This window comes from Phaenicophaeus curvirostris, chromosome 22 (assembly GCF_032191515.1).
Source record: "Phaenicophaeus curvirostris isolate KB17595 chromosome 22, BPBGC_Pcur_1.0, whole genome shotgun sequence".
NCBI lineage: Eukaryota > Metazoa > Chordata > Aves > Cuculiformes > Cuculidae > Phaenicophaeus > Phaenicophaeus curvirostris.
The window spans coordinates 3,351,361-3,378,083 of NC_091413.1; the positions used below are offsets into that span (position 1 = coordinate 3,351,361).

General features: G+C 53.5%; 1 protein-coding gene across 1 annotated transcript; it reads right to left on the minus strand.

Annotated features, from left to right (window-relative positions):
* Window positions 1–793: 793 nt before the first annotated feature.
* On the minus strand, window positions 794–25,065 carry PLEKHN1 (pleckstrin homology domain containing N1). Its single transcript, XM_069874688.1, has 16 exons — window positions 24,942–25,065; window positions 23,111–23,210; window positions 17,630–17,776; window positions 17,194–17,274; window positions 15,995–16,082; window positions 12,400–12,524; window positions 10,859–11,008; window positions 10,424–10,504; window positions 6,267–6,336; window positions 5,603–5,757; window positions 4,728–4,916; window positions 3,997–4,257; window positions 3,306–3,458; window positions 2,331–2,543; window positions 1,851–1,899; window positions 794–1,159 (listed from the first exon to the last, which is right to left on the minus strand). Exons 1-16 carry the CDS (start codon window positions 25,019–25,021, stop codon window positions 966–968), a joined length of 2,136 nt encoding a protein of 711 aa, XP_069730789.1. The 5' UTR covers window positions 25,022–25,065; the 3' UTR covers window positions 794–965.
* Between the last annotated feature and the right edge of the window lie 1,658 nt (window positions 25,066–26,723).

Below are 26,723 nucleotides of genomic sequence, written 5' to 3' on the forward strand. Positions count from 1 at the left end.
CCCTGAGCACTGGAACGTTGTAGCTGTACTGGAGGTTGGCTTGCAGTGAATTTTCTACCTTCCCTCCCTGCACAGAGATCCATAGCAGCATTTAGTTCCAGTCCAGTGATGTGTAGACGGGTGGGAGGAAAGGACAGAGTCCCATAGCAGGAATCTAGAGCATCCTTTTCCAGGGAAGACCTTGGTAAACACAAGCTACTTTGGTATATTTAATGGCAGCACATTTCTTGATTCTACCTGCCAAGTTGTCAGGCTCCTAATATTGCAGGTCATCACCATGGTTTGGAGCCAGCACTAGCAGGGAAGAATTCATTGCATAGAGTGGAAAGAACATCCCGGTCTGCCCTGATCTGGATGTTTTATTCCATCTCTTGTCAGATAACCCTGATCTTGCAGGAAGACATTCCTATGAGCACTGTTATTGCTACCAACCTTATTCACCATGACGAGGTGTGTCTCATGCATCTTTGCAGACTGCAGAGCTCAATGGAGGAAGGTTTGGCTTGGAAGTTGTTCTCAGGGATGCTCAAAGTGACCACCCTGAGGGCTCTGGTAATAAGGAAAATGATCAAACTAACCCAGCCACCAACTAGCCCTTTTCTTTGGCCTCTAAGTCACTGTTCTGTCTGAACATCCAGCCCCTTTTATCTGAGGGAGACTGATCAGCTTGATGTTCTTCCTTTTATTTGCAGGGGAGCCAGGGCTCCCCAGGCTGGGGCAGCTGCAGAGCATGCTCCTCGCACACACACACTGCTCCTGTAGAGGCCATCTCTTTTGTGCTCTCTTTTGTCCCCATCCTCAGACTGAGAGGAGAATTTTGAGCTCTAGACCTGCCAGCACATGGGAACCAGCATTTCACAGAGCCCTTCTCTTTTCTTCACACACCCCAAGGTCCTCACCCTAGAGGGAAGCCCAGCAAGTAAAGACCCCGAGAGCGTTTTTGTGCCTTGGCTATGGAGGCCACCTCAGGCCTGGTAAAACTGCTGTCCAGGTGATGGGGAGGCGTGCGGCAGGTCTGGCTCCTTCGCCTCAGCTTCCCACAGGTTGTCATAGCTGAAGTCGCTCTGGAAGCTCTGGAGCTCGGCGTAGTCGTGGTAGGCTGTGGAGTCTCGGTGCTGGAAGCCGGCCTCTGGCAGGTCGTAAGCGCCCACGTTCCCATCTGCAGAACATCAGAACAAAGTGCTTAGAGAGCTCATGAACAGCCCAGTGGCTGCAATCGTCTTCATCAGCAGAGAGAACGCACAAGGGTCAATAAATCATAGAATCATGGAATCACAGAATCACCAGGTTGGAAGAGACCCACTGGATCATCGAGTCCAACCATTCCCATCAATCACTAAACCATGTCCCTCAGCACCTCATCCACCCGTCCCTTAAACCCCTCCAGGGAAGGGGACTCAACCCCCTCCCTGGGCAGCCTCTGCCAGTGCCCAATCACCCTTTCCATGAAAAATTCTTTCCTAATATCCAGCCTAAACCTCCCCTGGTGGAGCTTGAGGCCATTCCCTCTCGTCCTGTCTCCTGTCCCTTGGGAGAAGAGCCCAGCTCCCTCCTCTCCACAACCTCCTTTCAGGTAGTTGGAGAGAGCAATGAGGTCTGCCCTCAGCCTCCTCTTCTCCAGGCTAAACACCCCCAGCTCTCTCAGCCGCTCCTCTTGTTCTCCGGCCCCCTCACCAGCTTTGTTGCTCTTCTCTGGACTTGCTCAAAGTCACAGAGCAGATGCAATGAGACCTGGGCAAAGCAGTGGAAATTGCAAATGTGCCACAGAACAAACTTATGATGCTTACAGAGACGGACACCAGTGAGGCAGGATGGGCTGCAGAACCCAAGCAGCCTCCCAAGCATCTCACCTGGTGGCTCCAATGAAAGGCCCAGGCGTTCCTCTCGCAGAGAAGAGACCTGAAAAGAATGAGATGCACTGATGAAGATGATGCCCAGCCATTGCCAGGGCATCAAATATGATCCTAAAAATGCTTCCATGATATTGGAGTTTAAGCTGCATCCTTGAGCAGCCCCACCAGGGTTTCTTGGTAGGGTTTCCATAAAGATACATCCCTGTCTGCAAGACTATACCTGGGTGTCATTTCACTGCAGAATTGATCCTCGAGCAATGCTGAACGGATCCTTTTAAAAGGATCCCGCACACCAGGAATCAGCACTCTTGGTTCCCTAATCCCTGCTCCCCAAGATAGACCCTGTCACACAGCAAGGAGTTCAGAGCCCTGCAGTGACCAACCATTCTTCCAGCCTGGAGAAAGGCAAGCTGGGACCCCTGTGCCCCCGCGCAGCCTGCGCAGTGTGGGGCACTAGGACTGCCTTTACAAACTCACCTCTTCAAGATAAGAAACCTCAGCAGGAGGTCGCAGCTGGAGACGGCACGAGGTGCCAGGGATGCTGTAAGTTGGAGCCACAGGCACCTCCCTGCAGTGGCTGCTGGGCAGGGGCTGGCAGTGCCTCTTCTGCAGAGAAAAATGCTGGGGTACCGGGATGGTAGGGCATCCATTCATCTGTGCTGAACCCATCTGTCCGTGGCACTGCAGGAACTTAACCAAAACAAACTCTAGGTTTGATACCTGCTATGGAGACTTGGGGAACATTAACCTCCCGCTTCTAACCTCTAAGCCAGACAAGGTTTTCTGCCTATCTTGCACATTCTACTATTTTCCTCTCCTGAAGGCTTGAGGTGGGAAAGGAAGAATGGTTGTGGGTCCCTTGCAATGACCCACAGAGGCAGTGGAAGGTGGCCAGATGTGCAAGCAGCAGGATGAAACCTCCTGGCAGCTCAGGGAATGAGGAAGGACAGAGACAAGCCAGGAAGAACCCTCTGAGGGAAGGGAGATGCCAGTTCATCAGTCTGGGAGATGCCAGATACAGGCTCAGAAGCAGTCTTTACCCAGGAGATGTGCAAAACTAGAAACGTAGCCTTTAACAGGCAGTCAGTTATCACAACTGGAATTTTTGGGGTTGGATGAAGTGGTCTCGGTGACTGACTCATCTCTAGTTTCTATGGACTGGATCGCATCTCAGTCTCTGCTTTTGTTTTGTGGTTTCTGGCTCTTCCTGGGTTTGTTGTGACGCTGATACCCAGTGATAAGACAGGGGAAACCTGTTCCCCTCTGACTCTGTCCTGGCTTGAGAAAACAGAGAGCTATGCTGTGCCCTGCCCCACCTCGAAATGCAGGTCTGGAGTTTCCACATCCCGCTCAGGCTCAGGCAGCCAGTAGGAAAAGAAATGGCCCAAGGCACGATTTCTGGAGCCTGTGCGCTGAGTCAGGGCTGTAACCAGCAGCAAAGGTGCAAGGTACCTCTTCCAAGAAGCCGGAGCCTGCCACGCTGCGAGCGCCGGGGGAGCTGGGCGTATAGGGGTCCGCGTACAAGGGGGAGCGGGGCACGGCCGGCTTCTCCAGGGAGCTGGAAGCTGTCGAGGATTGACCTCCCACCAAGCTCCATCTGTTCACCTAAAAGGCAGAATTGAAATAGGAACATGCCACGCTGTTCCCTACTTGAAATCCATCCCCAGGAGAGATCGGAGTGGGGAAATCTCCCTGCCATTCAAGTCCCACACGCTGCTCAGCCGTGAAGGATGGAAGGGCTGATTCCCAACTGGGGTGCCTGAGCTTACAAGGGGATTTTCCTGGGCGTAGGGCAGATTCACACTCATTGAGGCTGAGGGGAGGGAATCGTGGCATCACACACTGACCCAGTGATGAACACATGCTGGAAAGCCCTGTGGAGTAATAACACTCCTACTTGCAGAGCACTGGTGCCTAGCATCTCCGGTCTCCAAGAGCCATTGCTTCATTTGCTGTGTTTAACCTCGCCTCCCACGGGCCATTTTCAAATGGAAATGTGTTTCATGCCTGCCCTAGAGCCCCTGCAAGGAGCTCCATAAGGAAAATGTGAACCACAGGCCAGTTCCTCTGCCATCCAACCCTTCCCAAGCAGCAGAGCAGCCCCACAGCATCCCAGCAGCCCCACAGCATCCCAGCCCCTTACACTGCTCAGGTCCAGGTGCGGTGGGGATGCTGCGGGGTGGTGCTGTGAGCCGTGCGTGGAGTATGGCTCGTTGTACACCGAAGACAGGAGCTCGCCATTGGGGTTTTCAGGAATGAGGCTGCAGACGGTCCTCTCCGTGTCCTGGCAGGGCAGCTGCTGGCCACAGGGCCCACATTTGCTCTTGGATTTTCTGGCGCTGCCTCCCCTCCTCAGGTCCTGCGCGGGCAGCCCCGTGCTTGGCCAGCTGGCTTGTGCCAGGCACTGAAACGAGAAGATAGACCCCCAAGGTGGCTCTCCTCAGCCCAGGCACACAGACCCACCTGCAGCCAAGGCAAAACACACCCCTGCTGCGGCTCCTGCTGCAGGCATCGCACGATGCTCGTGCATCCCCATGGTCCTGCAGCTGGGAGGGTGCCCCACGCGCTCCTCCCCACACAAACACCCCTCCAGGATGCACAAAGGCTGCATGGGATCAGAGCAAAGTCCCACCGGGGTTTTGCTTTGGGGTTTCTTGACCTTTGAACAGTCCCATTTCACCCTGTACCAACAATCCTGATGCAGAGAGGAGTGATGGGATGGGACTTCTCAGCAGACTTGTCCCTTATCAGCAATGACAAAGCTGAACTTAGACAAACACGGGCTCTCGGCATGGACTCGCTGTGCTGCACAGCTCATCCAGGCACCTGGATAGACCCCCACCTGCACCCCTGGCTTTTGGGGGGTTCACTTACATGGAGAGGTTGGGAATAGCCAGGGGAGTCTTCAAGCACTCTGCTCTCAGGCATCAGCACGAAGGACTGTCCATCGTGGAGAGAGCCGCTGTTCTGGGAGACGTGGGTTAAGGTGGCCACTCTCCCTGCCGATGCCCAGGAGTTGGTACGACCATCAGAAGTGAGAGACCCTCTCCCACTGCCGGCAAACTAGATGGAGGAGAAGAACAGCCCATAGGAACAGCTCTCGGTGCAGCCACAGGCACATCCCTCCTCAGCCCCATCTGCCTCCGTGTCCACACACCAGGGCCAGACGTGGATCTAGGTCGTGTTTGCATGGTGAGCACCTGCCCGGGGCAGCTGTACCCAGGGAGAGGGGGGAAATGGCCTCAAGTTTGCACCAGGAGAGGTTTAGATTCGATATGAGAAAAAAATCTCTTTGCTGAAAGAGTGGGAAAGCACTGGGAGAGGCTGCCCCGGGCACAGGTGGAGTCTCCATCCCTGGAGGGGTTCAAAAAACATGTAGATGTGGCACTTCAGGACATGGTTTAGCAGGCACAGTGGGGTTGGGCTGATGGTTGGACTGGATGAGCTTAGAGGTCTTTTCCAACCTTAATGATTCTATGACCCTATTAATGTCCTCATGCCAGTGCCTGACCGCACAAAACTGTCACAGCCTACAGCCAGGGGTCTGCTTTTGGAAGAATTCAATATAATTTATACCTATATAATGTAATATAGGGCTTCAATATGATTTGGAGGATCAGCACCTTCATGACAGCCCTCAAGCAGAGGATTTGAAGCAAGGTGCTTTATCACACGTGGCCAGAGATAGGACAGGCAGGAGTCCCGGGAGACATCTATTGATTACCACGCCAACCCACATCATCTGTTACCTGGCTGGGGTGTGGCGGCTTTGATCCTGTGAAACTCTCAGATCCAGAGAGGGAGGAGTCGGCGTTTCGAAACTGGGCTGTTTTGAGGCAGTAGAGCCACTCCTGGTAATCTTCATAGCTGCGGCAGATCACCCGGATCGAGTTGATTAGTCGGCCTGTAAAAACATCACTCACTGCTCTTGCTGGCTTTGAATCATAGAATCATAGAATCACCAGGTTGGAAGAGACCCACCGGATCATCGAGTCCAACCATTCCTATCAAAATCGACACCCGTGTTGCTTCCTTCAGAAACCCATGGGAATCTCCTTTCTCCATCCCTCCCCGTGTTCTCCTGGGACCTGGTGATCCTGGTGCTGGGGCTAACGGGAAGACTCTGACTTCGCTGCTGGCTATTTGCACGTGGGTGAATGTGGGACGGGGGCAATCACAGCCCAGAGCTAAGTGAGGGGATCCTGCGCAGCCGTGCGTGCTGCTGCTGGCTCACACCCTCTCCCGGCCACCAAACCCACAGCACAGACAGTCAGAGATGACCAAGCAGTTGAGCTTGAGTGCCTGCACAAACGAGCACAGCCAGGGAGGTGACTGCAGCTCAGCGAAACCAGCCCGACCCCACAAAGCTCCATCGCTGCTGCCAGCACCCCCCTCAGCATCCCAGCCACGCACCTTCTATCAAAAAGGAGGTTTTGTCGTTCTCTTCAAACAGCACTTGGATGGCGTTGAGTGGCAGCTCGCCCTGTTGGAGAGAGAAGCAGGCTTAGGATCGCTCGGCTCCCAGTCCCCGCAAAGTCTTACAAAGACAGGGTTGGGCCCCATAAATGCCAGCTGGTGAAATGTGAGCTCTTGTGCCATACGGCACAGTTGCGGATGCCATTCCTGGGAGCAGAGCGGGGTTTGCCCCCAGCAGGCACGGCACAGATGTTCCTGCTAGCAGGGAGCTGAGCAGAGAAGCTGAAGCAGCCTGTCCCTGGAAAAACTGGAGTGAGAAGACACCATGTGCCCCCACGTGCACCCACCACTGTCCTCCCTGACCCACCCCAATAGATCCACATCCTTCCTGTGCTGAGGACTCCTCTCCCTCTGGAATTCTGGGGTCAGTTCTGGGCCCCTCACCACAAGAAGGATGTTGAGGCTCTGGAGCGAGTCCAGAGAAGAGCAACAAAGCAAGTGAGGGGGCCGGAGAACAAGAGCAGCGGCTGAGACAGCTGGGGGTGTTTAGCCTGGAGAAGAGGAGGCTGAGGGGAGACCTCATTGCTCTCTCCAACTCCCTGAAAGGAGGTTGTGGAGAGGAGGGAGCTGGGCTCTTCTCCCAAGGGACAGGGGACAGGACGAGAGGGAATGGCCTCAAGCTCCACCAGGGGAAGGTCAGGTCGGACATTAGGAAAAAATTTTTCACAGAAAGGGTCATTGGGCACTGGCAGAGGCTGCCCAGGGAGGGGGTTGAGTCACCTTCCCTGGAGGGGTTTAAGGGATGGGTGGACGAGATGCTGAAGGACATGGGTTAGTGTTTGATAGGAATGGTTGGACTCGATGATCCGGTGGGTCTCTTCCAACCTGGTGATTCCATGATTCTATGACTCTCAAAAAGTGCAGTCAATCAGGATACATTTGCCTAAGCGCACAGGCTGCAAAACTTAAGTGTCTAGCAGGAACTCCTCATCATGTCCTCACTCCAAAGCTGCCCAGCTGCAGAGGCTCTGGGGAATGCAGCCCTCGTTACAGCTTTCCCACAAGGGAAACATGAAGCTCAACCAGGCAGCAGTGGTTTGTGGCCAGCTGCCTCTCTGCAGTAGCCTGTGGGCACGCGCAGGCTTCTGTGGTATTTCTTCTGCACCTGAAGTGATTTGTGGGCTGAGCAATACAGCGAGGCTGACCTTGGGAGGGAACTCATGCAATGCTCCGTGACTCGTTTTCCCCTGTTGCTGCAAGAAATGGACTTTGACGCTTGGGCTGGTGCAGGTGCTGCAAGGCTGCATGTGGAGGGGGCTGGTGCCGCAGGCTCCTTCTGCTCCTCAGCTCTCCAGCACGTTTGAGCAAGCCCTCCTGCCACTGAGGACAACTGTAGAGCTTCCCCCAGGCACCCAGCGCTTTGTCCTCTCTAAAGCAACAACCTCCTGTCTGTGGAGGGGGCTGAAACACCCAGGGGCCACCAAGATGGTCCAAGGGCTGGAGAATATCCCACACAAGGACAGGCTGAGAGTTGGGGTTGTTCAGTCTGGAGAAGAAAGAGAAGGCTCTGGGGAGACCTTAGAGCAGCTTCCAGTGCTGAAAGGGGCTCCAGGAAAGCTGGGGAGGGGATTTTGATTAGGGAGTTCAGGGAAAGGACAAAGGAGAATGGTTTTAGGCTGAAAGAGGGGGTATTGAGATGAGATCTGAGGAAGAAGCGTTTTCCTGTGAGGGTGGGGAGGCACGGGCACAGGTTGCTTGGAGAAGTTGTGGCTGCCCCATTCCTGGAGGTGTCCAAGGCCAGGTTGGATGGAGCTTTGAGCGACCTGATCCAGTGGGAGGTGTCTCTGCCCATGGCAGGAGGTTGGAACTGGGTGGGCTTGGAGGTCCCTTCCAACCCCAACCATTCTATGATTCTGTGATTCCGTGATTCTATGATTAAATAGCTCAAGCGTCGGCTGCAGAGAGCCCCTCCAGCCTTCCCTGGGCACAGCATGAACCTGCGCTCCACCAGCATCTCCCCCCTTGCTGATTTACATGCCACCCAGAGCCTTTTCCCATCAGCACTGAGCCAGATCCTGCTGCTTTGGGTGAGACCCGTCCCAGCAGCTCAGCCCCTGCCTTCCCCTTCCCTGTCCCACACACAAACTTGGCAGCGGCAGCTCCTGTGGTTTGTATGAAACTGAAGAACAAAAGGGCCGGGTGATTCCTTCACACACAACTTGTAGGGCTCAGCGTCTGCTCGCAAGGAAGAGAAGTTAATTTGCAGAAGCCCTGGGAGAAGGCTCCCGTGCCCTGACACGCCTGTGGAAAATCAGGTTCCCACTGAGTGTCACAGGCTGGTGAATCACCTCAGAGCCCTGCCACTACCCCAGCGAGTGAGACGCCCGGGGACCAACGCTCAGGCACCGTGGGAAGGGAACATTGCATGGACAAGGCAGAGAAATCTGCTTTAAGGTTTCAAAAGAGATGAGTTAATCCGGGAGCCCAGCCCACGGCCCCCTTACGTGATGCCCCATTCCCAGGAGCTGCAAACAATCTGTTCCCGAAAACAAGCTGTGGCTGAGGTGTGTCACACAAGGCACCGGCTGCTGGAAAACACCCTGCGCTGTTGACTCGCAGATGACCCTCATCATCCCCCTTCCCGCTGCAGGCACAGCCCAGTCCTGGGCCAGGGAGATGCTCTGTGCAGGTCTTCCCAACTAAAAGCCACCAGCATGGCTCGGGGACGACGTGGACATAGGGAAAGCATGTGAATCACAGAATGGTTTGAGTTGGAAGGGACCTCAAAGCCCATCTAGTTCCAACCTCCTGCCATGGGCAGGGACACCTCCCACTGGATCAGGGGCTCCAAGCCCCATCCAACCTGGCCTTGAACCCCTCCAGGGATGGGGCAGCCACCACTGCTCCAAGCAACCTGTGCCCATGCCTCCCCACTCTCACAGGAAGACATTTCTTCCTAAGAGGTCATCTCAATCCAACCTCTTTCAGCTTAAAATCATTCCCCTTTGTCCTTTCCCTGCACCCCCTGATCAAGAGCCCCTTCTTGGCTTTCCTGGATCCCCTTTCAGTACTGGAAGCTGCTCTGAGGTCTCCCCAGAGCCTTCTCTTCTCCAGGCTGAACAACCCCAACTCTCTCAGCCCAAAGACAGGAAGGAAGGAGGACCCCAATGAGTTCACACTGAATTTCACCAGCCCTCAATCTCTGCAGGGTTTCCTTATCACCGGTTCCTTTCTCGTTGGCTTAGAACGATGCTGCTCCTCTGGAAGAGCAGCTCAGCTCTGCTCCACCATGTGCTGGTGATGCTGCACCTGCAGGTTCAGTGACAGTTCAGCCCTCTTTTTGCATGTTTGTTCTAGCACAGGGAAACAGATCCAGAAAGCACAGAGCTCTTTAACAGCCACTGCAATGATGTATAAGATGGATGTTGGGAATCAAGTTCAAAGGCCATTCAGGCTGCAGGCAACTCCCAGGGGCCACAGTGTCGCTGCCCATCTGCGCTGAGGCTCCTAGCATTGCTCCTACAAGCAAAGACACACCAGTGCTCCGGAGAAGCTCCTCTCATCCCTTGGGGCACTCAGGCTTCCACATCCTTGTTGGCTCTTCCCCTGGCATGCCCAGACATTGCTCTTTCCCTCGTTGCACCGAGGAAAAGAGCTGCAAACGCCGTGCACCAGCAGCAGCCTCTCCTCTCTGCCTGCCAGCCTTTGCCCTTCCCCAAGAGCATCAAATGTACTGCCTGGATGCTACCTGCTTTCAAGTGGTGCCACGGAGCAGGACTCGGGAAGAAAAGCCCCCGTGGGGGCACTCTCAGGGGCTGTTCCAGCTCTCGTCTTGAGCAGGCTCTCTGCCAGCATCACCCCACAGAAACACGCCAGCCTCCCTCCTCCCAGAGACTCAGATTCCTTGGCAGCCAGCTCCTTTCCCTCCGGGTTTTTGTAGGAAGGCAAGGTGTTTCTCATGGGAAGATCGTTTGCAACATCCCTCTGCCTGTTCACCTGCCAGCTGGCAAGCGAGCAGCGTGGAAGGAAAGCCCTTTCCAACACGAGGAGCACAAGGGAATGCAGGTGGAGGGGAGCAACGAGCCAAAGAAGCGCTGAAATAGCTGCTGTGGATGAGTGAGAGGGAGCAGGAAGGTGCTCCGAAATGAACTTACTTTAAAGCAGAGGCTGTTGCGCTCTTCAGACACTATCACCAGCGTGGACGGGTAAAGCACCAACAGCCGGTCATGCTGCTCCTTGGAGAGGAAAGAGGAAGAGCCAGGGCTCAGATCTGGAGAGCCCTTTCCTTTGTCTCTCTGACAGCAGCCCGAAGCAGGGGCTCTGGGAACAGCCGAGCTGCCTCCCCACACCAGGAGACTCCTGCCAACTCCCCTGCCCAGCAAATGCTTACGCACGTGCTGTCCCCAGGCACCACTGCGGGGCCACAGGAGCAGAAACAAACCTTTTTCCACTTACTGGGTAAAATGACCCTTCAGGGACCCGCTGGATCAATGTGGCAGCAGGTAGGCAGGAGTGTGCGCTACTCACTCCATCCACTTCTCTTTCTGAGCTGTGCAGACAGGAGGTTGCTCCCAAGAGATGTGTCCTACCTCAAAAGGCAGATGCTGAAGCTTCACTTTGGAAACGCAGAGGACGTCACCTAAGGATTCCCGCTGGGTCCCTCTCCACTCCTGGACAGGCATGTTCTGCACGGACCACCGCAGCTCCTCTTTCTCCATGGAGCTCTGCTTCCAGTCGTTCTAGGGACAGGAGCACAACTGAGCAGCAGGGTAGCTGTGCCCCCCCCGAAGAGTTTAGCTAGTGCGTGGCCCATCTCAGCACCCTTTACAAGTAAGATAGAAGGAGGACAGAGAAACTAAAACTGAGCAGGAGCCAGTTTTCCAGCAGAACCGAGTAGTCATACTTGGTACCCAGCATCACCTGTACGCAGCCTTTCAAAGGGGAATATCTTTAGTTTACAAGTGGGGAGATGAAGATGGGGAAAGAATTGAAGCACCCTGCAGAGACTGGAAGAGAACACAGGTCATTTGAATCTGGTCCTGTTTTCTAGGCTTCAGTCCCTGTCTCCTCCTCCAAATGTTGTGTAAACTCTGGATAATTGCACAAGCAGCTAAGTGCATGAGAACGTCTCTGACACAGACCCAGACCTCTGACCCTTCACAGGCTGTCGTGCTGGCACCTCTGGGTTGTGGGTCTTCCTTTCAGCACACACGCCCTTTGCAAAGCCTTTTTTTCTGCACCTTTCCCTCGCAGGAGACAAAAGGCAGGCTCCAAAACTGGAAGCTGTGAGCATACCCACATCCAGCAGAGACGCAGCAAGCTTTGTCAGGTCTCAGCAGCACCGAGAACCTTTGGGGTTGCCGTTCACACCAAAATCCTGCATGCACTCTGGCACTGGTTGCACAGCCCTAAATCCCTATAAGACATCTGAACGTGAATATATGGTTCCTCCACAGGCAGAGGAGTTCCCAAGGAAGAACATGTCTGTCGAGTGTGGGTAATTAGCACGTCTATCTGTGGTTATTTTAGAGGTGGTGGAATAACTAAAGGAAGCAAGAGCTGTGAGGTGTATGGCCCAGGTGCCTCGGGCAGGAGGCAGACAGCGCTCCAGCAAGGCTGGTACGTGCTGCTGGTGAAGAGGATTCAATTGCCACGCGTCCGAAGGGCTGAATTATAGACCACGCACAGCCCCAGCAGTGGCTGGAAGTGGTACGAGTGGCACCACAAGCGCATCTTGCCAGAGGGTCAGCTCCCTGAGTGATGCAGGGAGGTGGAAAAGGAGGATTAGGCCAGGAGTAAACCCCACAGCTCCTTCTGATGTCGTGAAAGAACAGCAAGCACAGCAAGGAGCATTTGGGAGTGGACCCAGAGCCCTTCTCCCTTTCCAAACCCAGCTCTCTGCTCAAGCTCTGCAGCTTGGAGAAGGAGCCCAGAGGCACTCAGGATTCTGGAAGAGGAAGGTGTTAGGTGAGTGCCTGAAAGGGTGGGGAAAATGTCTGAGAGGCTGGCTGCAGAGATTATGCCTCGCACTGAAGGCAGCAGGAGCAGTGCATCATCTACCCAAGGGGTCATTCAGTTGAGCCCACAGCCTGCGAGACGCCTGCATGTCTCACCATCCCCAGACACTAACCTGAGAGAGGAAAGGCAAGCCAAGGCTTCCTCCATTTAGCTGGATCTGTTTCTCCAGGTGATAAAGCCACTGCTTCAGCTCTGACTCAGTAGGGCAGAACACGATAAGGGGATTCAGCAGAGGACCTAGGTATGTGAGACACAAGATGAGCCCAGCAGATAAGGGCACCAATTGCAGCATCAACAAAGTAATCAGGTGGCCAGAGCTGTTATGCTCGGCACATCAGTGCTGGTGATTGCAGTGCTCTGTTGACATCACGCTCCAGTCCTTCCTGCCACCACCTTGTACAGTTTCATAGAATCATAGAATCACCAGGTTGGAAAAGACCCACCGGATCATCGAGTCCAACCATTCCCATCAAACACTAAACCATGTCCCTCAGCACCTCATCCACCCGTCCCTTAAACCCCTCCAGGGAAGGTGACTCAACCCCCTCCCTGGGCAGCCTGTTTGCCTCCCATCAGGTTGCTGGGGAGCTCCCAGTAGGAACTTCTCCAGCACCTTCTCACTACCTGCTCATGCAACCAAATCTACCAGTCACTTTTCAGTCCAAAACCAGGCTAAGAACAAAGATCAAAGGCAGTACAAAAGTCAAGCTTGAAGTTAACAGGCAGCTTTTTGTTTTAAAAGTCCCCAAGAGTTTGTGCAAAGCATCTCTGCGGCAGAGACAATCGCGATGTGGTGCTATCTAACTCAACACAAAAGTTTCATGCCATTGCTCAGCTTCCCTTTGGCACTCACTATGTAGAACATCACTAACTTTCTGACACTGTTTATTTATTGCTTCGCCAAATAGAATCTGTGCCAGACAAGCTGAAGCTGCTCTCAAACATACTCCTAAAGGGAGGAAGAGCTCTATATCTTGTTGATTTTAATGGTTCCAGCTATCACTCGCTGAGAAGCACAAGCAAAAAAGTCTCTGCTACTCTCTACAGATATAACCTAGTGACGTTAATAATCACTTCTGGCAGGCTGCAGAATGTATGTTATGATTAATAATTTACCGATGATCTCATATTTAACCACACTTGGTGCATACTCAGTAAGATCTGGCTTTGTGGGACTGGGAAGTATTCAGATAAGCAAGTGCACGGGATAAGCACGATACTTTGCCCTTCGGTAGAGTCTTTCATGGCATAACTCCTGCAATATTTATGAACAACAGTTAATTAAGACTTTGAAACACCTCTATTTGCCAGGAAATGCACTAATGCAGGGAAAGCAGAGGAGGGTAAACTGAGGCACTGAGTGACTTTCCATACGTCACTCCTTTCAGATCCATGACAAATAATTAGGTGTCAAGCACTCCTGGGCACCAAAGAGTCTACGGCTCTGGAGCTCTCTAGCCTCCTTTTGCCTTGGTTTTCCTGTTTTTGCCATGGAGATAAAGTGTTCCATAGAATTATAGAATGGTTTGTGTTGGAAGGGACCTCCAAGCCCATCCAGTACCAGCCCCCCACCTGGGGCAGGGACACCTCCCACTGCATCACGGGCTCCAAGCCCCATCCAACCTGGCCTTGAACCCCTCCAGGGATGGGGCAGAGTTGCCAGGAGGGTATAAAGGTGCTAATGTTATCCAGGTATTCTGGCAGCTCTGAATACTTCCCCGGGCATCCCAGCCCTTGTACAAACAGCAGGAATCTCTCTGGCAGGGCATGACCCATAACACGACTCTGCTTGCTCTGCCACCACCCCCCCATGGCCACCCTCTCCGATGTATCCTGAAGGCTATTCGTGTCACCACATCTAAACGGGGCCTCAAAGGAAGAGAAAATGAGAAGAGAAACTCCTGCCTAAGCCTGAAGCCTGAGACATGCCTGAAGCTTGTGCAAGGAGCTGCTGGGGAGGCTGGGAAGCAGAGACCGAAAGGCTGCTGCTAATTCATTTACTGCCATTTCCCTCAGCCCCAAGGGCACGTTTGCAGCGGGGCCATGACACAGCCACGCTCAAGCAACCTGTGCCAGTCCTCGTGCTCTTTTCTTCTGCTCTGTCCTTCCTCTTTCCTTTCTTCTCCTCTGCCCTTCCTCTTTCCTTGCGAACGCTTCCAGAGGAACGCTGGAAGCAAGAAAGCCCCTTCCCAGAGCAGCAACATGTTGTTACCACCCAAATCTCTCTATCTAGAGACACCAAAAAGCTTCAAATTCTGCAGGTGAGGCAGAGGTAACTCAAGGTGCTCAACAACCTCAACATCAGAGGATGGACCACAAAGCCAAGGTGATGGGCAGCCACCATCCACTTCTCTGTTCTCATGCGCTGCTGGGTTCCTCACGCTCCACCTCCACACTTCCAATGATCGTGCTGGGATCTGATGTACTAGAGCATTTCACAGACAACTACAGACACCACAGGATTTCATAAGAGAATGGACGCGTGTCTTTCGTGTCTCAGAGTCACAAGACAAAAGGCTTCCACCCTGACCCTGTGTGTGGCCATGGACACGATTCCCTCCGTGCCATGATTTCTCCCCTTCTAAGAGAAAAACTGAACTTCTCCACTGATCTCCCAGCAATCCTAATCATCACTACCTCCCAGGTTTCTTTGTTTTTTCACACACATTCAGCTTGCTGGTACGCAGCACTCTCTGTCCAAAAGGCCTTGGTTTGCTCTCTCCTTGAGCAGGACGCAAACCTAACAAAGCTTGGGGCGATTTTCCTGTGTTTTAATACAAGCAGAACAAGTCCGACCACCCCAGTGCAGATGCCTGTGATGGGTTATGCCTGAAAGAAGCTTTCCTTCATTTTACAGACTCCCAAAAGAGTTGGAGAGCCCTGCCTAGGACAGTGCAACAAGACCACAACTCAGCAGTCCTTAAAATTAATGGGTGGTTTGTACCAGCTCCTTTTTATCATTTATGTCATTTCTTAGTTTGAGTGGCCATTGTATAACTTTCTCCCTACCAGAGGACACCAGAGGACATGGACAGTGGGCCTAGGACACAAAATAAACCCAGTGGGAGGTGTCCCTGGATGGAACTGGATGGGCTTTAAGGTCCCTTCCAACCCAACCATTCTATGATTCTTGGCCCTGTATCATTACTGGGTCGTTTACTTACTTTTGTGTTCTTCATGCTTCAACTACTACTCTTGGGGGCTTGCAACTGCTTCAATTCAGCGATGACTAAGCCCAAAGAAGCCTCCAGCCAAGCTGCAGACAGGCTGTCATGCCAGGGAAGCTTTTATGAAGCTTGAATTCCCTGGCTCGGGGTTTACACAGCGAAAAGAGGTGGGAGAAGGAGCTTTATTCCATTCCTTCACTCAAAGATGATGCACGAAGAGCACATGGCTGGGTGAAGGTGGGAATTATCACCATGTGTCCTGAGTACTAACAAGCCAGAGAACAGGACCATCCTTCCTCTGCACTCCCTATCCAGCCCTTCCCCACCTGCAGCCTTGGCCATCACTGTCCAAGTGTTTAGGAGCAGGGAAGACCTGGAGGGAAAGATGTAAATGCTGGGAGGAAGAGCTTCAGCTCCCCGCAACCTCTTTCCACTCTGCGGTTCTTCCGTGGGACTAGGTCAGAGCAGGACAAAGAGCAGAGACAGTCGTGATTCATACACCCTGTGTTCTCTGTTCAAAGCAAACGGAGACGCACGAACCTGCAATGCGGAAAGCGTGATCCTCCTGCCCAGTGCTCTTCCCGCTCTCAATTTCACACACATTCAGCTCTTTCAAAGGCAGCAAGCCCTGCAGAAGAAGAACACTCCATTATTTGGGGGGACAGCCCGCAGACAGGCTCTGCAATTAACGCCCCTTTCCTGTAGGAGGCTGGAAATCCAGACTCGGCACCAGCAGGCTGCTTTGTTCCACGATGGTAGACTGCAAAATGTTCCTCTGAGGGAAAACTTTTGGGACTTAGAACCAGCACAATCCCCAGAGAAAGCAGGTTCAGCATCTCCCTGGGCTCCGTGGGATAGTAATCATCTGCCATGCTGGCAAGAACACTTAATGTGTATTCCAAGCCTTTTAGTTTTAAGAGAAACCTCAAAAAAAAACCATTTCTGGTTTAACACAAGAGAGGCAGAAGATGGAAACGACCACAAAGCAAAATAGAGCTGTCTGGTTTCTATACTCCAGTCCTTCAGAGTCCCACTATAACAAAGCACAGGACCAGATGAGAAGTTTGTGCTCCCTGTCTTGGGCTTTCTAAACAAAGACTGTAAAAGATGCTAATTGCTGTAAAACGTCTAGGGGCCAGCACTGCCACATTTAATTCCTTTGCAATTCCTCTAGCATTAATAATATAAAGAACTGGTTATAAAGTAGATGAGAGATGTTGTAATATTGTTTGTATTCTGATGTGTCTTTCCAGTTGGAGCCTGGCGAGCTGGATGACTCAAGATTGTATGGGCACATTGCATTAACCTCGTGCAGAAGAAAATAAATCATTCTCAAAAGGAATGAATTTTATGAGTATCTACAAAACAGCCATGCTCAGTTTTAGTTACACACTCACACGGAGCACATTCAGAGATTCCTGTTGATTTGGCTGTGGTTTTTTGGCTGCACTGGGCAAACCAGCCTTTTGTTTGTAATTCACCAGCATCATCAAGGCCAAGGACCCAGATGGCATGGAGATCGTCTGGGTACAGTCCTTAGGAAGAAATGCTCTCTTCCCCCAGGAGCTTGGCATCCAGAAGAAGGGACTTGCTGAGACCACTTAGAGGAGGTCAGTGGCAGCCCCAGGAGCAGAGCCCCCTGCCCTGTGCCGTCCCATCCCATCTGCCCAGCGCCTTCAGCTTGCTCACACTGTCCAGCTCCCCACTGCTTGCCCCAGCACGTCCAGGAGAAGCCCTACCTGGTATGTGAGTCCGTTAGAGCCCACAGACTGGAAGTACAGGTAGGACTGGAACAGCTCCAAGAAGCAGTCATTCACCTCCTGCAGAAAACACATGTTTTGGGGTTTATCTCAGGATACCTTCCACCCCCAACCATCCTTCTGCATCTCAGACTGATCTGCGCACAGAAAAGCCAGTGGTCTCTTATCCAAGAGCCACCGTTGCGTGCCTGCTGGTGGGTCTGCAGCCAGCCCAGATGCTGAGCGTGGACACACAGCCCAGGTCCCCTCTGGGATGGGAGATGCCCCACACGACAGCAGAAGTCCCTGGGCCACATAGTAGCTCGAGGAAATCTCCCTAAGTCACATTTCCAAGAATTACACTTTACTTCCCAGTCCTGCAGGATAACTCCGTGTTTGGGAAGAGAGACGCTCACAAACAGATGTCACAGCTTACCTGACAGTGCTGAAACTTAAACTTGACCTTGGAGTAATGGATTATTTTCCCCAGATTCCTGACAACCGTTTTCCTTCGTCCCTTCTTGAACAGGCTGGGGAACCTCTGGTCCAAGTTTTCTTTCTGGTTTTCCTGGTTCTGAATATTCTGTAGCAAGGATTCAGGATAAATAAATCAGTGCCAGGGAGAGGTGAGGGCCTGATGTCATGGTGCCCAGGACACCATGGGGTCCTGGAGAGGTTCTGGGGTGGATCATGGGGTCCTTGGGGTCACCATGGGGGTCCTGGAGAGGTTCTGGGGTGGATCATGGGGGTTTTGGGGTCACCATGGGGGTCCTGAGGGCATCATGGGGGTCTTGAGGAGCACCTTGGGGCCATCGGGGGGGTCTTGGAGAGACATTTCCAGGACATCTTCCAAGAAAGCCTTCCTCGGAAAGGCACCCTGGTGGATGTTTGTGGTTGGGTCTCCATGCCAGTGTGGAGCTGGGGTTTGGTTACTGCTGGGAGGTCGTAAGATACTGACCTAAAGGGAGGTTTTCTGGGTTGAGAAAGAGGGGGCTGCAGAAACGCATCCTACATTTTGGGTCTCCCAACTTCACAGATGACCTCCTGCCATCCTAATCAACTGGAATGAGGACCAATCCAGGCTAAGCAAACACAGCTTGCCTTCCACTGGGGTTGGTGGGAAAGGTTTTCTTGTTGCTCTAATTTCACCTAGATTCCTCAGCTCTCCCATCTAGTCAGATCCCTGCGTTTCTCTAGGTGGAATCTGTTGTTTCAGGTGCTCGGGCACTTTTGAGGCAGAGTCCCCCAGCCATAAAAACAGCTGCAAGGCACTGAGTCGTGAAACGATCCTTGTCAGTGCAAAAAACTAGGGGAAGCCAGCAAGCACCGGAGGAGAGCAAGGGCTGACGTGAGAGGGAGAAAGCACTCGGGGCATGGGGGGTCCCTGATTTCCTGCAGAAAGATTTATATATAAATTCCTCCTTCTGTGCAATGGCACAAACCCACATCCCTGCAGCACAGGGCTGCTGTTGCACTGAGTGCTGCCTAAATCCCAAGGGTTACAAGCTCTCCCTGCTCTGGGACAAAGAATTTTATTTCTGGGGGTTGGTCGGTGTTTTCCTTGGGGAGAAGGGAAGGGCTGTACCCCAGCGAGGCCACGGACACCACTAATTCTCCCCAGCCTACACCTCACTTGCACATCTGAATCTGAAATGCCAGCTTTGTTAGACACATCAGACTCTGGGATATTCCAAGAGAAAGGTTGGCAAGGTCTACCCTGCTGCTCAGTCACCAGGCTGTGAGGCCACCACCTTGGAGGGACCCCACTCTGAGCGCTGGTGACCCAGGGATGCTCCCAGGATGGCCATACTGGAGCTGGGAGGCATCCCCATCACCCAATCTGTCTGGCTCGCTGTGCCAAGGAGACAGCTGCGGAACCCCGTGACAAATGAAGAGCCAGCAGAGCTAACCAGATCTGTCTTGCTGGGCTCTCCGTGACTCACCCCTCCGGCACGAGATTAACCCCTCTCATAACCATCCTGGGGGCATCAGGCCAGCGGGAAGCTGGGGAACCAGTAAGAGGAACCTAATGCTCTCAGACCCTTCCACCTGCAAAGCTCAAGGTTCCTTCCAGGGCCTCACTGAATTTAGATAACTCTTTTTTTAGGACATCAGTTAACCCCTTCTCCGCTGAAAGCCTCCCTCCAGCTTTTCCAGCCGGCTCCACGCAGTACCCACGCTTACCCAGGAGATGGGAACCTGCTGGCTGCCAATTAAAGGTCTCATTGAGAGGCAATTAAGCGTAGGCAAAGATTACATGTGAGCTACAAGCCGCTGTCAGAACAAAGAGCAACGGATCACCTGACAGCTGGGGCAGCAAAACCAAAACACTGCTCGGATAAGGGCAGCAACCAGCAACAGGGAGTGGGGAGAGGATTAAGTAATGAAATTACAGGCAGAGAGATAAGCAGCAGTGCCAGCTACCAGCTGCCTGGGCAATGCTGCTGCCTGGAACGCAGCAGCCAAATTATTCAGTAATAGAATCACAGAATGGTTTGGGTTGCAAGGGATCTCCAAGCCCACCCAGTTCCACCTCCTGCACTGGGCAGGGACATCTCCCACTGGATCAGGGGCTCCAAGCCCCATCCAACCTGGCCTTGAACCCCTCCAGGGATGGGGCAGCCACCACTTCTCCAAGCGACCTGTGCCCATGCCTCCCCACCTTCACAGGAAAATATTTCTTCCTAAGATCTCATCTCAATCCGACCTCTTTCAGCTTCAAACCGTTCCCCTTCACCCTCTCCCTGCACTCTTTGATCACAAGCCCCTCTCCAGCTTTCCTGGAGCCCCTTTTGGTATGGGAGGGCTGCCCAAGAAACAAAAGCAACCTGGGAGCTGGGAATCCAGCAGTACTTTTGGTGGAGTTCAGCCTACCTGTCAGCTTCCACAGGGATCCTCCTGGGGTCAGGAGGGAAAGGGAGAGCTTCCACTACCACTGTTCATGTTAATTAAATGGAATACTTCCCTCTCCCAAACAAGCAACCCTAGCTTGCAAGGGACTTCAGGAAGACCGAGAAGACAGCTGGATTTAGTGGTTGAGCATGGGGGCATCTCTAAGACCAGGGACAAAACAGGATCAGGCCACTGAGGTCTCCTGCTACCCTTTCAGCTGCAGGCTTCCATGCAGCAGCTCCATCCACACCAGTCTTTCAGGTCCCAGCAGTCTTATCACTCCTGATCAGCTATTGTGGTTGTGCTGGAAGAAGCAGAACCGTTCAGGTCTTTGGGGTTTTGTTTTTCTTTTACCAGGCAGATGCCTCCTAATTTTTTTTTTCCCCAGCCATATTATGTCCGTCACTGGATGCCTACATTAAACCCCAAATGAACATAACATTTGCTTATGTGCAAGGAGAACTGCCCTCAAGCAAGCACAGCTTGGAGAAGCAGGCTGACTGGGGCTGGTTCAGGCTTTCTCATTGAGAACAGAAACCCTTTGGAAGGCTGATGGTGCTCCCCTCAAACATCTGATCATCTGCCCAGGCACCACAGCAATTTCCCAGGACACAGAGGACTTGCCTAAACCAAAGCTCTAGAGAAAAAACAGCTCCTGCTGAATCTCGGATGTCTCTGGGCTCAGACCCACAAGTACATCCCTGCCCTCTGACGCAGGTTTACAGCCACGAGCATGGGCTGCATCTCACGCTAAAAGGAGCATTGGGAACCCCATGATGTCCTGCAAGGGTCAGGAACCAGAGCTGTCACAGCCTGGTCATCACTTGTCTCCCTGGCCCATGAACCCCTCGAAACCATGGGGAAGCCTCAATGTGCAGCCAAAAGGAAAGGGAAGTGTCTGAAATCCTCCCCAGCCAGCTGTTTACTTCCCTGGCTGGGTTGTGCTGGTGGCAAGCACCCTCCTCCCCCAGCCCCATCCCGACCAGCGCTGTTTCGTTAGCTCAGCTCTCCCATTGGCTTTAAGGCAGGGAAGATCTTGGAAAACCTGGTTTCTTGGAGGGTTTGGCGAAGCAGCGGGTCTCTGGCAGTGCCAGTGCCCTGACATGTTCTCTCCCTCTCTCTCCCTCTGTCTCAGATGCCTCATCCTACAGGTAGAGCGAGTTAATAATTAACGCGCCTCAGCCCCTGCAGACCCCAGTGACTCCCAGCTGAATCACTAACCCTGGCAGCAGGAAAAGCTCAGCCTTGTAAGGTTGGTGCCCTCGGGCTCCAGAAGCTGCTGTTTAATGATAAAAGAAGCAAATGGGAAGCATCGCTCTTCTGGCACATCCTTCCCCCTCGCTTTTGCTCAGGTTTTGCAGAAGCCGTAGCTGGGAAGTGTGGGAAACGGGGCAGGAGGCTGCAGGGAACAAGAGGCGCTGGCTTTGTGTGTAGCCAGGTCCCAGGTTTTCAGGGATGTCACTTGTCCCAGCCCACAACTGCCTCCCATGGCCAGCAGTTTGGTGACCCCTGACAGCACCAGAAGAGTCTCATGCTGACAGCTCCTCTTTAACCTGGCCCTGCAGCACTCAGAGATGTCTCTCCTGAAAAGATGGGAGTGGGAAAGGTTTCTCCAGGCCACACAAGAAGCTTGTGGCTGAGCAGTTTGAATCCCATCTGCCCCAGGCAAGGGTAACATCCAAACAACTGCTCCACCCTCCTCCTTTCCCTGAAGAGATCCCACACTCTCTTGTGATCCTGAATGAATAATCTCTCCGTGACCTTTGTTTTGTTGGCTTGCAGGATTAATTTTCCAGGATCCGCTAACATGACAGCTCTCCCTGCTTCCCCAGGGGAAGTGTCCACGATTCACGTGTGGACTGGTCCCATCAAGTGCTGCTCAACCATTCTGCATCCCAGCTGAGTCCCACCATGCTCACGCCACATGTCCATCAGCCTCATTCACAAATAATGCGCAGGACTCTGAAACAGACCCAGTTCTGCTGTGTTTCCCACTTTTAGAGCTCAGGAGACCTTTCCCAAGAGAGAGGATGGCAGTCACCCATGGCCACCTCATGAGTAGGATCCCAGTTCTCTTCCCTTAGTGGGAAATCTAAGGTCGTTTGGGTTGGAGAGGGCCAACCTGGGAGCAGCTGCATGGAAAGGGACTGCAGGGTCCTGGCTTGTGCGAAGCAGACATTTGAATTTATGCCGTAACCCAAAGTACATTAGCAGAGCTGCTCAGAACTGGGTCCTGCAATCCACCAAGCTCTTGAGAAGCACCTCATCACCGCTGAAATACACCCAACCAGCAGCTTGAAACCCAAGGGATCACATCCTGCTGCTGACCTCCGAAATTTCCTCTGTCTAGTTGTGAGTCTCTGCCTCAGTTTGCCCTTCCCCTGTATCCCCACACCCTATTTGCCAGGCGTTGGGCACAATGCACGCACAGAACAGCCCAACAAGCCCCTAATCTCAGTCCACATCTCAAAGGGTGCAAGCAAACACACTGGGGTTCATCCTTTCACCTCTGCTTTCCCTGCGCAGTGCTGGGAAACGGGCCATATGGCCACAAGGCTGGTACGTGCCCGAGACAGACCTGCCCTTCCTGATTACCTTCCCAAGGCTTATTGCTAATACACCGCCTGCTCCGTCTCATTCCAGCGTGGGAATGAATCATCCTACCTTTGAATGCTCGCTCTAATTTTCCTTCCCTTCGCAGGCTACCCAGAAACAAAAGAACCAAGAGCCAAGGGGTGTGTGAGATATTCCCACCATGCTGTCTGCTTTGCTCTCCTCCCACCTCATCATCACACACGTTTTGGCTGGTGGTGGGTCCCCCTGACACCTGCACAGGGACACCTGAAGCAGCCAGTTCTGCAGCTGTGAAGGGCACAGGACTCATCCCCTCCTGGCTTGGCCTCCATCTCCTTGAGACAGACCTGCTGCTACCCCCTGATCCAGATCCCTCATCCTTCTCCTTGCGGTTGGTGGGAATAACCTCTGGGAGCAGCAGGAAGCGGGGGTTGGATGTGTTTGTACTTGCCTTTCCTGGAATATATTGCAGGATTTTGTCTGTGGTCGTATCTCTCTCCTGCCCTCCTTCTATACCAAAAAAGCTGGGCAGTTTTTTCTTGCCATTTTGTCTACAAAGGGGAGAAAAAAAAAATCAAAACACACATGCAAACACTAGGCTGACGTGTAGTGAATTCTGCCCAGAAATAAGGAAGCCAGAAAGCTAAGTAAGCAATTTGCCATGGGTTTTCTGATCATCCCAGCACAGCAAAGGGCTGGAAAACAGCCTGGGAGAATTGTAATGGGGTTCGTGTTGCACTTGCTGGCATTTCTTTGCTTTTTTACGTGTCTTTGCATAGCCAAATGATCAGTCACGGTCGCAGCAACAGGCTCATCCGTGCCTCCAAATCAGCGTGGGGACTGGATGTGCCATTGCAAAACACAAAGACTCAACCCAATCCTGATGACTATTCCAAAGCCTTGGGAGCGGAGAGGCTTGTGTACGCATACACCGACATATATTCACAAACAGGTTTTATTTCTGTGCTCGAGGTTCTCCTCTCTCTTCCCTTCCACTCCCAGCAAGGCCCCCAGCTTCTCCTCGCATGGACATCATCAAGGAGAAGTTGATGCCTCTTAGGAAACGCTGGGATTGCTTTGCTGGGACTTCCCAGGAGTTGCTCCCTCTTTCAAGCATATTGCAGCATTTGCTTCAGCAGAAACCAGGCTTATCTCCATGAGCGTGGGAAGCCAGGAATGAGTGGGGACAGGAGGAGCTCTGGGGCTTGGCCACACCACCCCAGCTACCCAATGCCAGCCCTCCAGGGTCCAAATCCCCCATGTGAACCTCTCTTTTTCACTCCACATTAGTTCCAAAGACTTCAACAGGGTCGCTCGCAACTTATGGCAGCGCAGGAAACCAAGGGGATGGTTTCAGCATCTCGTCTTGATTAGAAATCCCTCAGCCTAGCAGAGTTTATGGGTTTGTCTCGAAAAATGCCCATGTAGACGGGGCTGGTGGGACTGCGAGAAGCCACCTTGGTTCCGAACAGAGCTCCTCGCCAGCCCAGAGAGCTCAGGACAGGGAAGATTCTGCTTTATTTATGCTTTTATCAGCAGCAGCGCTGTCCCTACGCTGAAGGGAAGGGCAGTGTGCCGCGAAGCTCACCCTGCGCTCCGGGGAGGCTCTATTTTGGGACAACCATCCATCGCCGTGGTACCCGACCCCAGCACGCAGAGGATTTTGTGGCTATTCTTTTGTGCCTTCCTTCAGGGTTACGAGGGACACGGTTTAGTGTTTGATAGGAATGGTTGGACTCGATGATCCGGTGGGTCTCTTCCAGCCTGGTTGTTCTATGATTCTAGGATTCTATGGCTCTGTGGTTCTATGATTCTAAACCACGCGGGCAGAGGGTTAGGATTGGGGGCTTTCTCCCTAAAGTAAGAGTTTGGATGTTGTTTTCTTTCACAACACGGCACAGCTCCAGGGGGGTTGTGAATTAAACCGATTGCAAGCGCAAACACGGTCCCTGCCTGTCCCACAGAGGGGAGGTTTAATTTTCATAACAAAATTAAATAAATTATGTCTATCCTGGGGGCTGCATCTTTGGGATACTCTACTGGGAGAGCCCTAGGATTCCTTCCCAGGCACCCGATCGCGTTCAGCTCTGCCCAGCACCCCGAACCCCCCAATTCTGCATCAATAACTCCTGGATTTCCCGAGCCAGGTCTCCTGGGCTCGGTTTTTCCTGGCTTTCCCGAGCTTCCAGCCTGGATCTGCGCAGCGCATCGCGCGGGGCAAAGTCAGCAGGGCAGCCAGCACCACTCGGAAAGGATTCCCAAGGCAACCCAAGCGTACTCACTCTTTCTTCAGCGAAGATTTCCTTCGGAAAGAGCCCCCGAGCCTCCCCGGCGCCTGGGGAACGCAGGCGATGTTCCCCATGCCGGCGGCGGCTGGAGGAGCCCCGGGAGCAGCGGGAGGGACGGAGCTTCGGGGTCGGGGTGTGTGTGTGTGTGTGTGTGTGTGTGAAACAACCCGCTCCTCCGCCGCGGTGACTCGTGTGGGTGTGGGTGTGGGCTGGGAGAACCTCCCGGTCCTGCCCCGAGACCGCCCCGAGCGGGGATGCGGCCGCGGGGAGGGATGGAGGGGGAGAAACGGGGGGATGGGGGAGCGACTAGGGGGAGCGGGGAGGGATGGAGGGGGGGAAAGGGGAGCAGGGAGGGATGGGAGGGCATATAGGAGGAGCAGAGAGGGATGAAGGGGGGGAAAGGGGGAGCAGGGAGGGATGGAGGGGCAAATAGGGGGAGCAGGGAGGGCATATAGGGGGCGGGGAGGGATGGAGAGGGGGAAAGGGGATCAGGGAGGGATGGAGGGGGGAAAAGGGGAGCAGGGAGGGATGGAGGGGGAAAAGGGGGAGCAGGGAGGGATGGAGGGGCAAATAGGGGAGCAGGGAGGGATGGAGGGGCAAAAAGGGGGAGCAGGGAGGGATGGAGGGGCAAAAAGGGGGAGCAGGGAGGGATGGAGGGGCAAAAAGGGGGAGTAGGGAGGGATGGAGGGGCAAAAAGGGGGAGCAGGGAGGGATGGAGGGGCAAAAAGGGGGAGCAGGGAGGGATGGAGGGGCAAAAAGGGGGAGCAGGGAGGGATGGAGGGGCAAAAAGGGGGAGTAGGGAGGGCATATAGGGGTCAGGGAGGGATGGGAGGGTGAATAAGAGGAGCAGGGAGGGATGGAGGGGGGAAAAGGAGAGCAGGGAGGGGTGGGAAGGTGAATAGGGGGAGCAGGGAGGGATGGAGGGGGGAAAAGGGGGAGCAGGGAAGGCAAATAGGGGAGGGGAGCAGGGAGGGATGGAGGGGGAAAAAGGGGAGCAGGGAGGGGTGGGAGGGTGAATAGGGGGAGCAGGGAGAGATGGAGGGGCAAAAAGGGGGAGTAGAGAGGGATGGGGGCAAATAGGGGGAGCAGGGAGGGCATATGGGGGCAGGGAGGGATGGGAGGGTGAATAAGAGGAGCAGGGAGGGATGGAGGGGGGAAAAGGGGGTAGGGAGGGATGGAGGGGGAAAAAGAGGGGTAGGGAGGGATGGAGGGGGAAAAAGAGGAGCAGGGAGGGATGGAAGGGGGAAAAAGAGGGGGTAGAGAGGGATGGGAGGGGAAAAAGGGGGAGCAGGGAGGGGTGGAAGGGCATATGGGGGAGTAGGGAGGGGTGGAGGGTGAATAGGGGGAGCAGGGAGGGATGGAGGGGCAAAAGGGGAAGTAGGGAGGGATAGAGGGGCAAATAAGAGGGCAGGGAGGGCAAATAGGGGGAGCAGGAAGGAGTGGGAGGGTGAATAGGGGGAGCAGGGAGGGATGGGAGGGCAAAGAGGGGGAGCAGGGAAGGATGGTGGGATGGAAGGAGCAGGGAGGGCAGGGAGGGAACAGAAGAGCTAACAGGGATGCAGGGTATGCATAGCGGGGCAAGGAAAATAGGGATGGTAGGGCAGAGGAGGCCTGTAGAGCCTGTAGGGCAGAGAAGGACCATGGAATTTGTAAAGAAATTGCATAAGTTAATTGGGATACCACTGTTTCAGTGGGTAAAGCAGACCATCCTGGTAATTATGGGTTGTGAGATGAGAGTGATTCCTAGCAAAATGATGTAACAGCTGTTAGGGATTT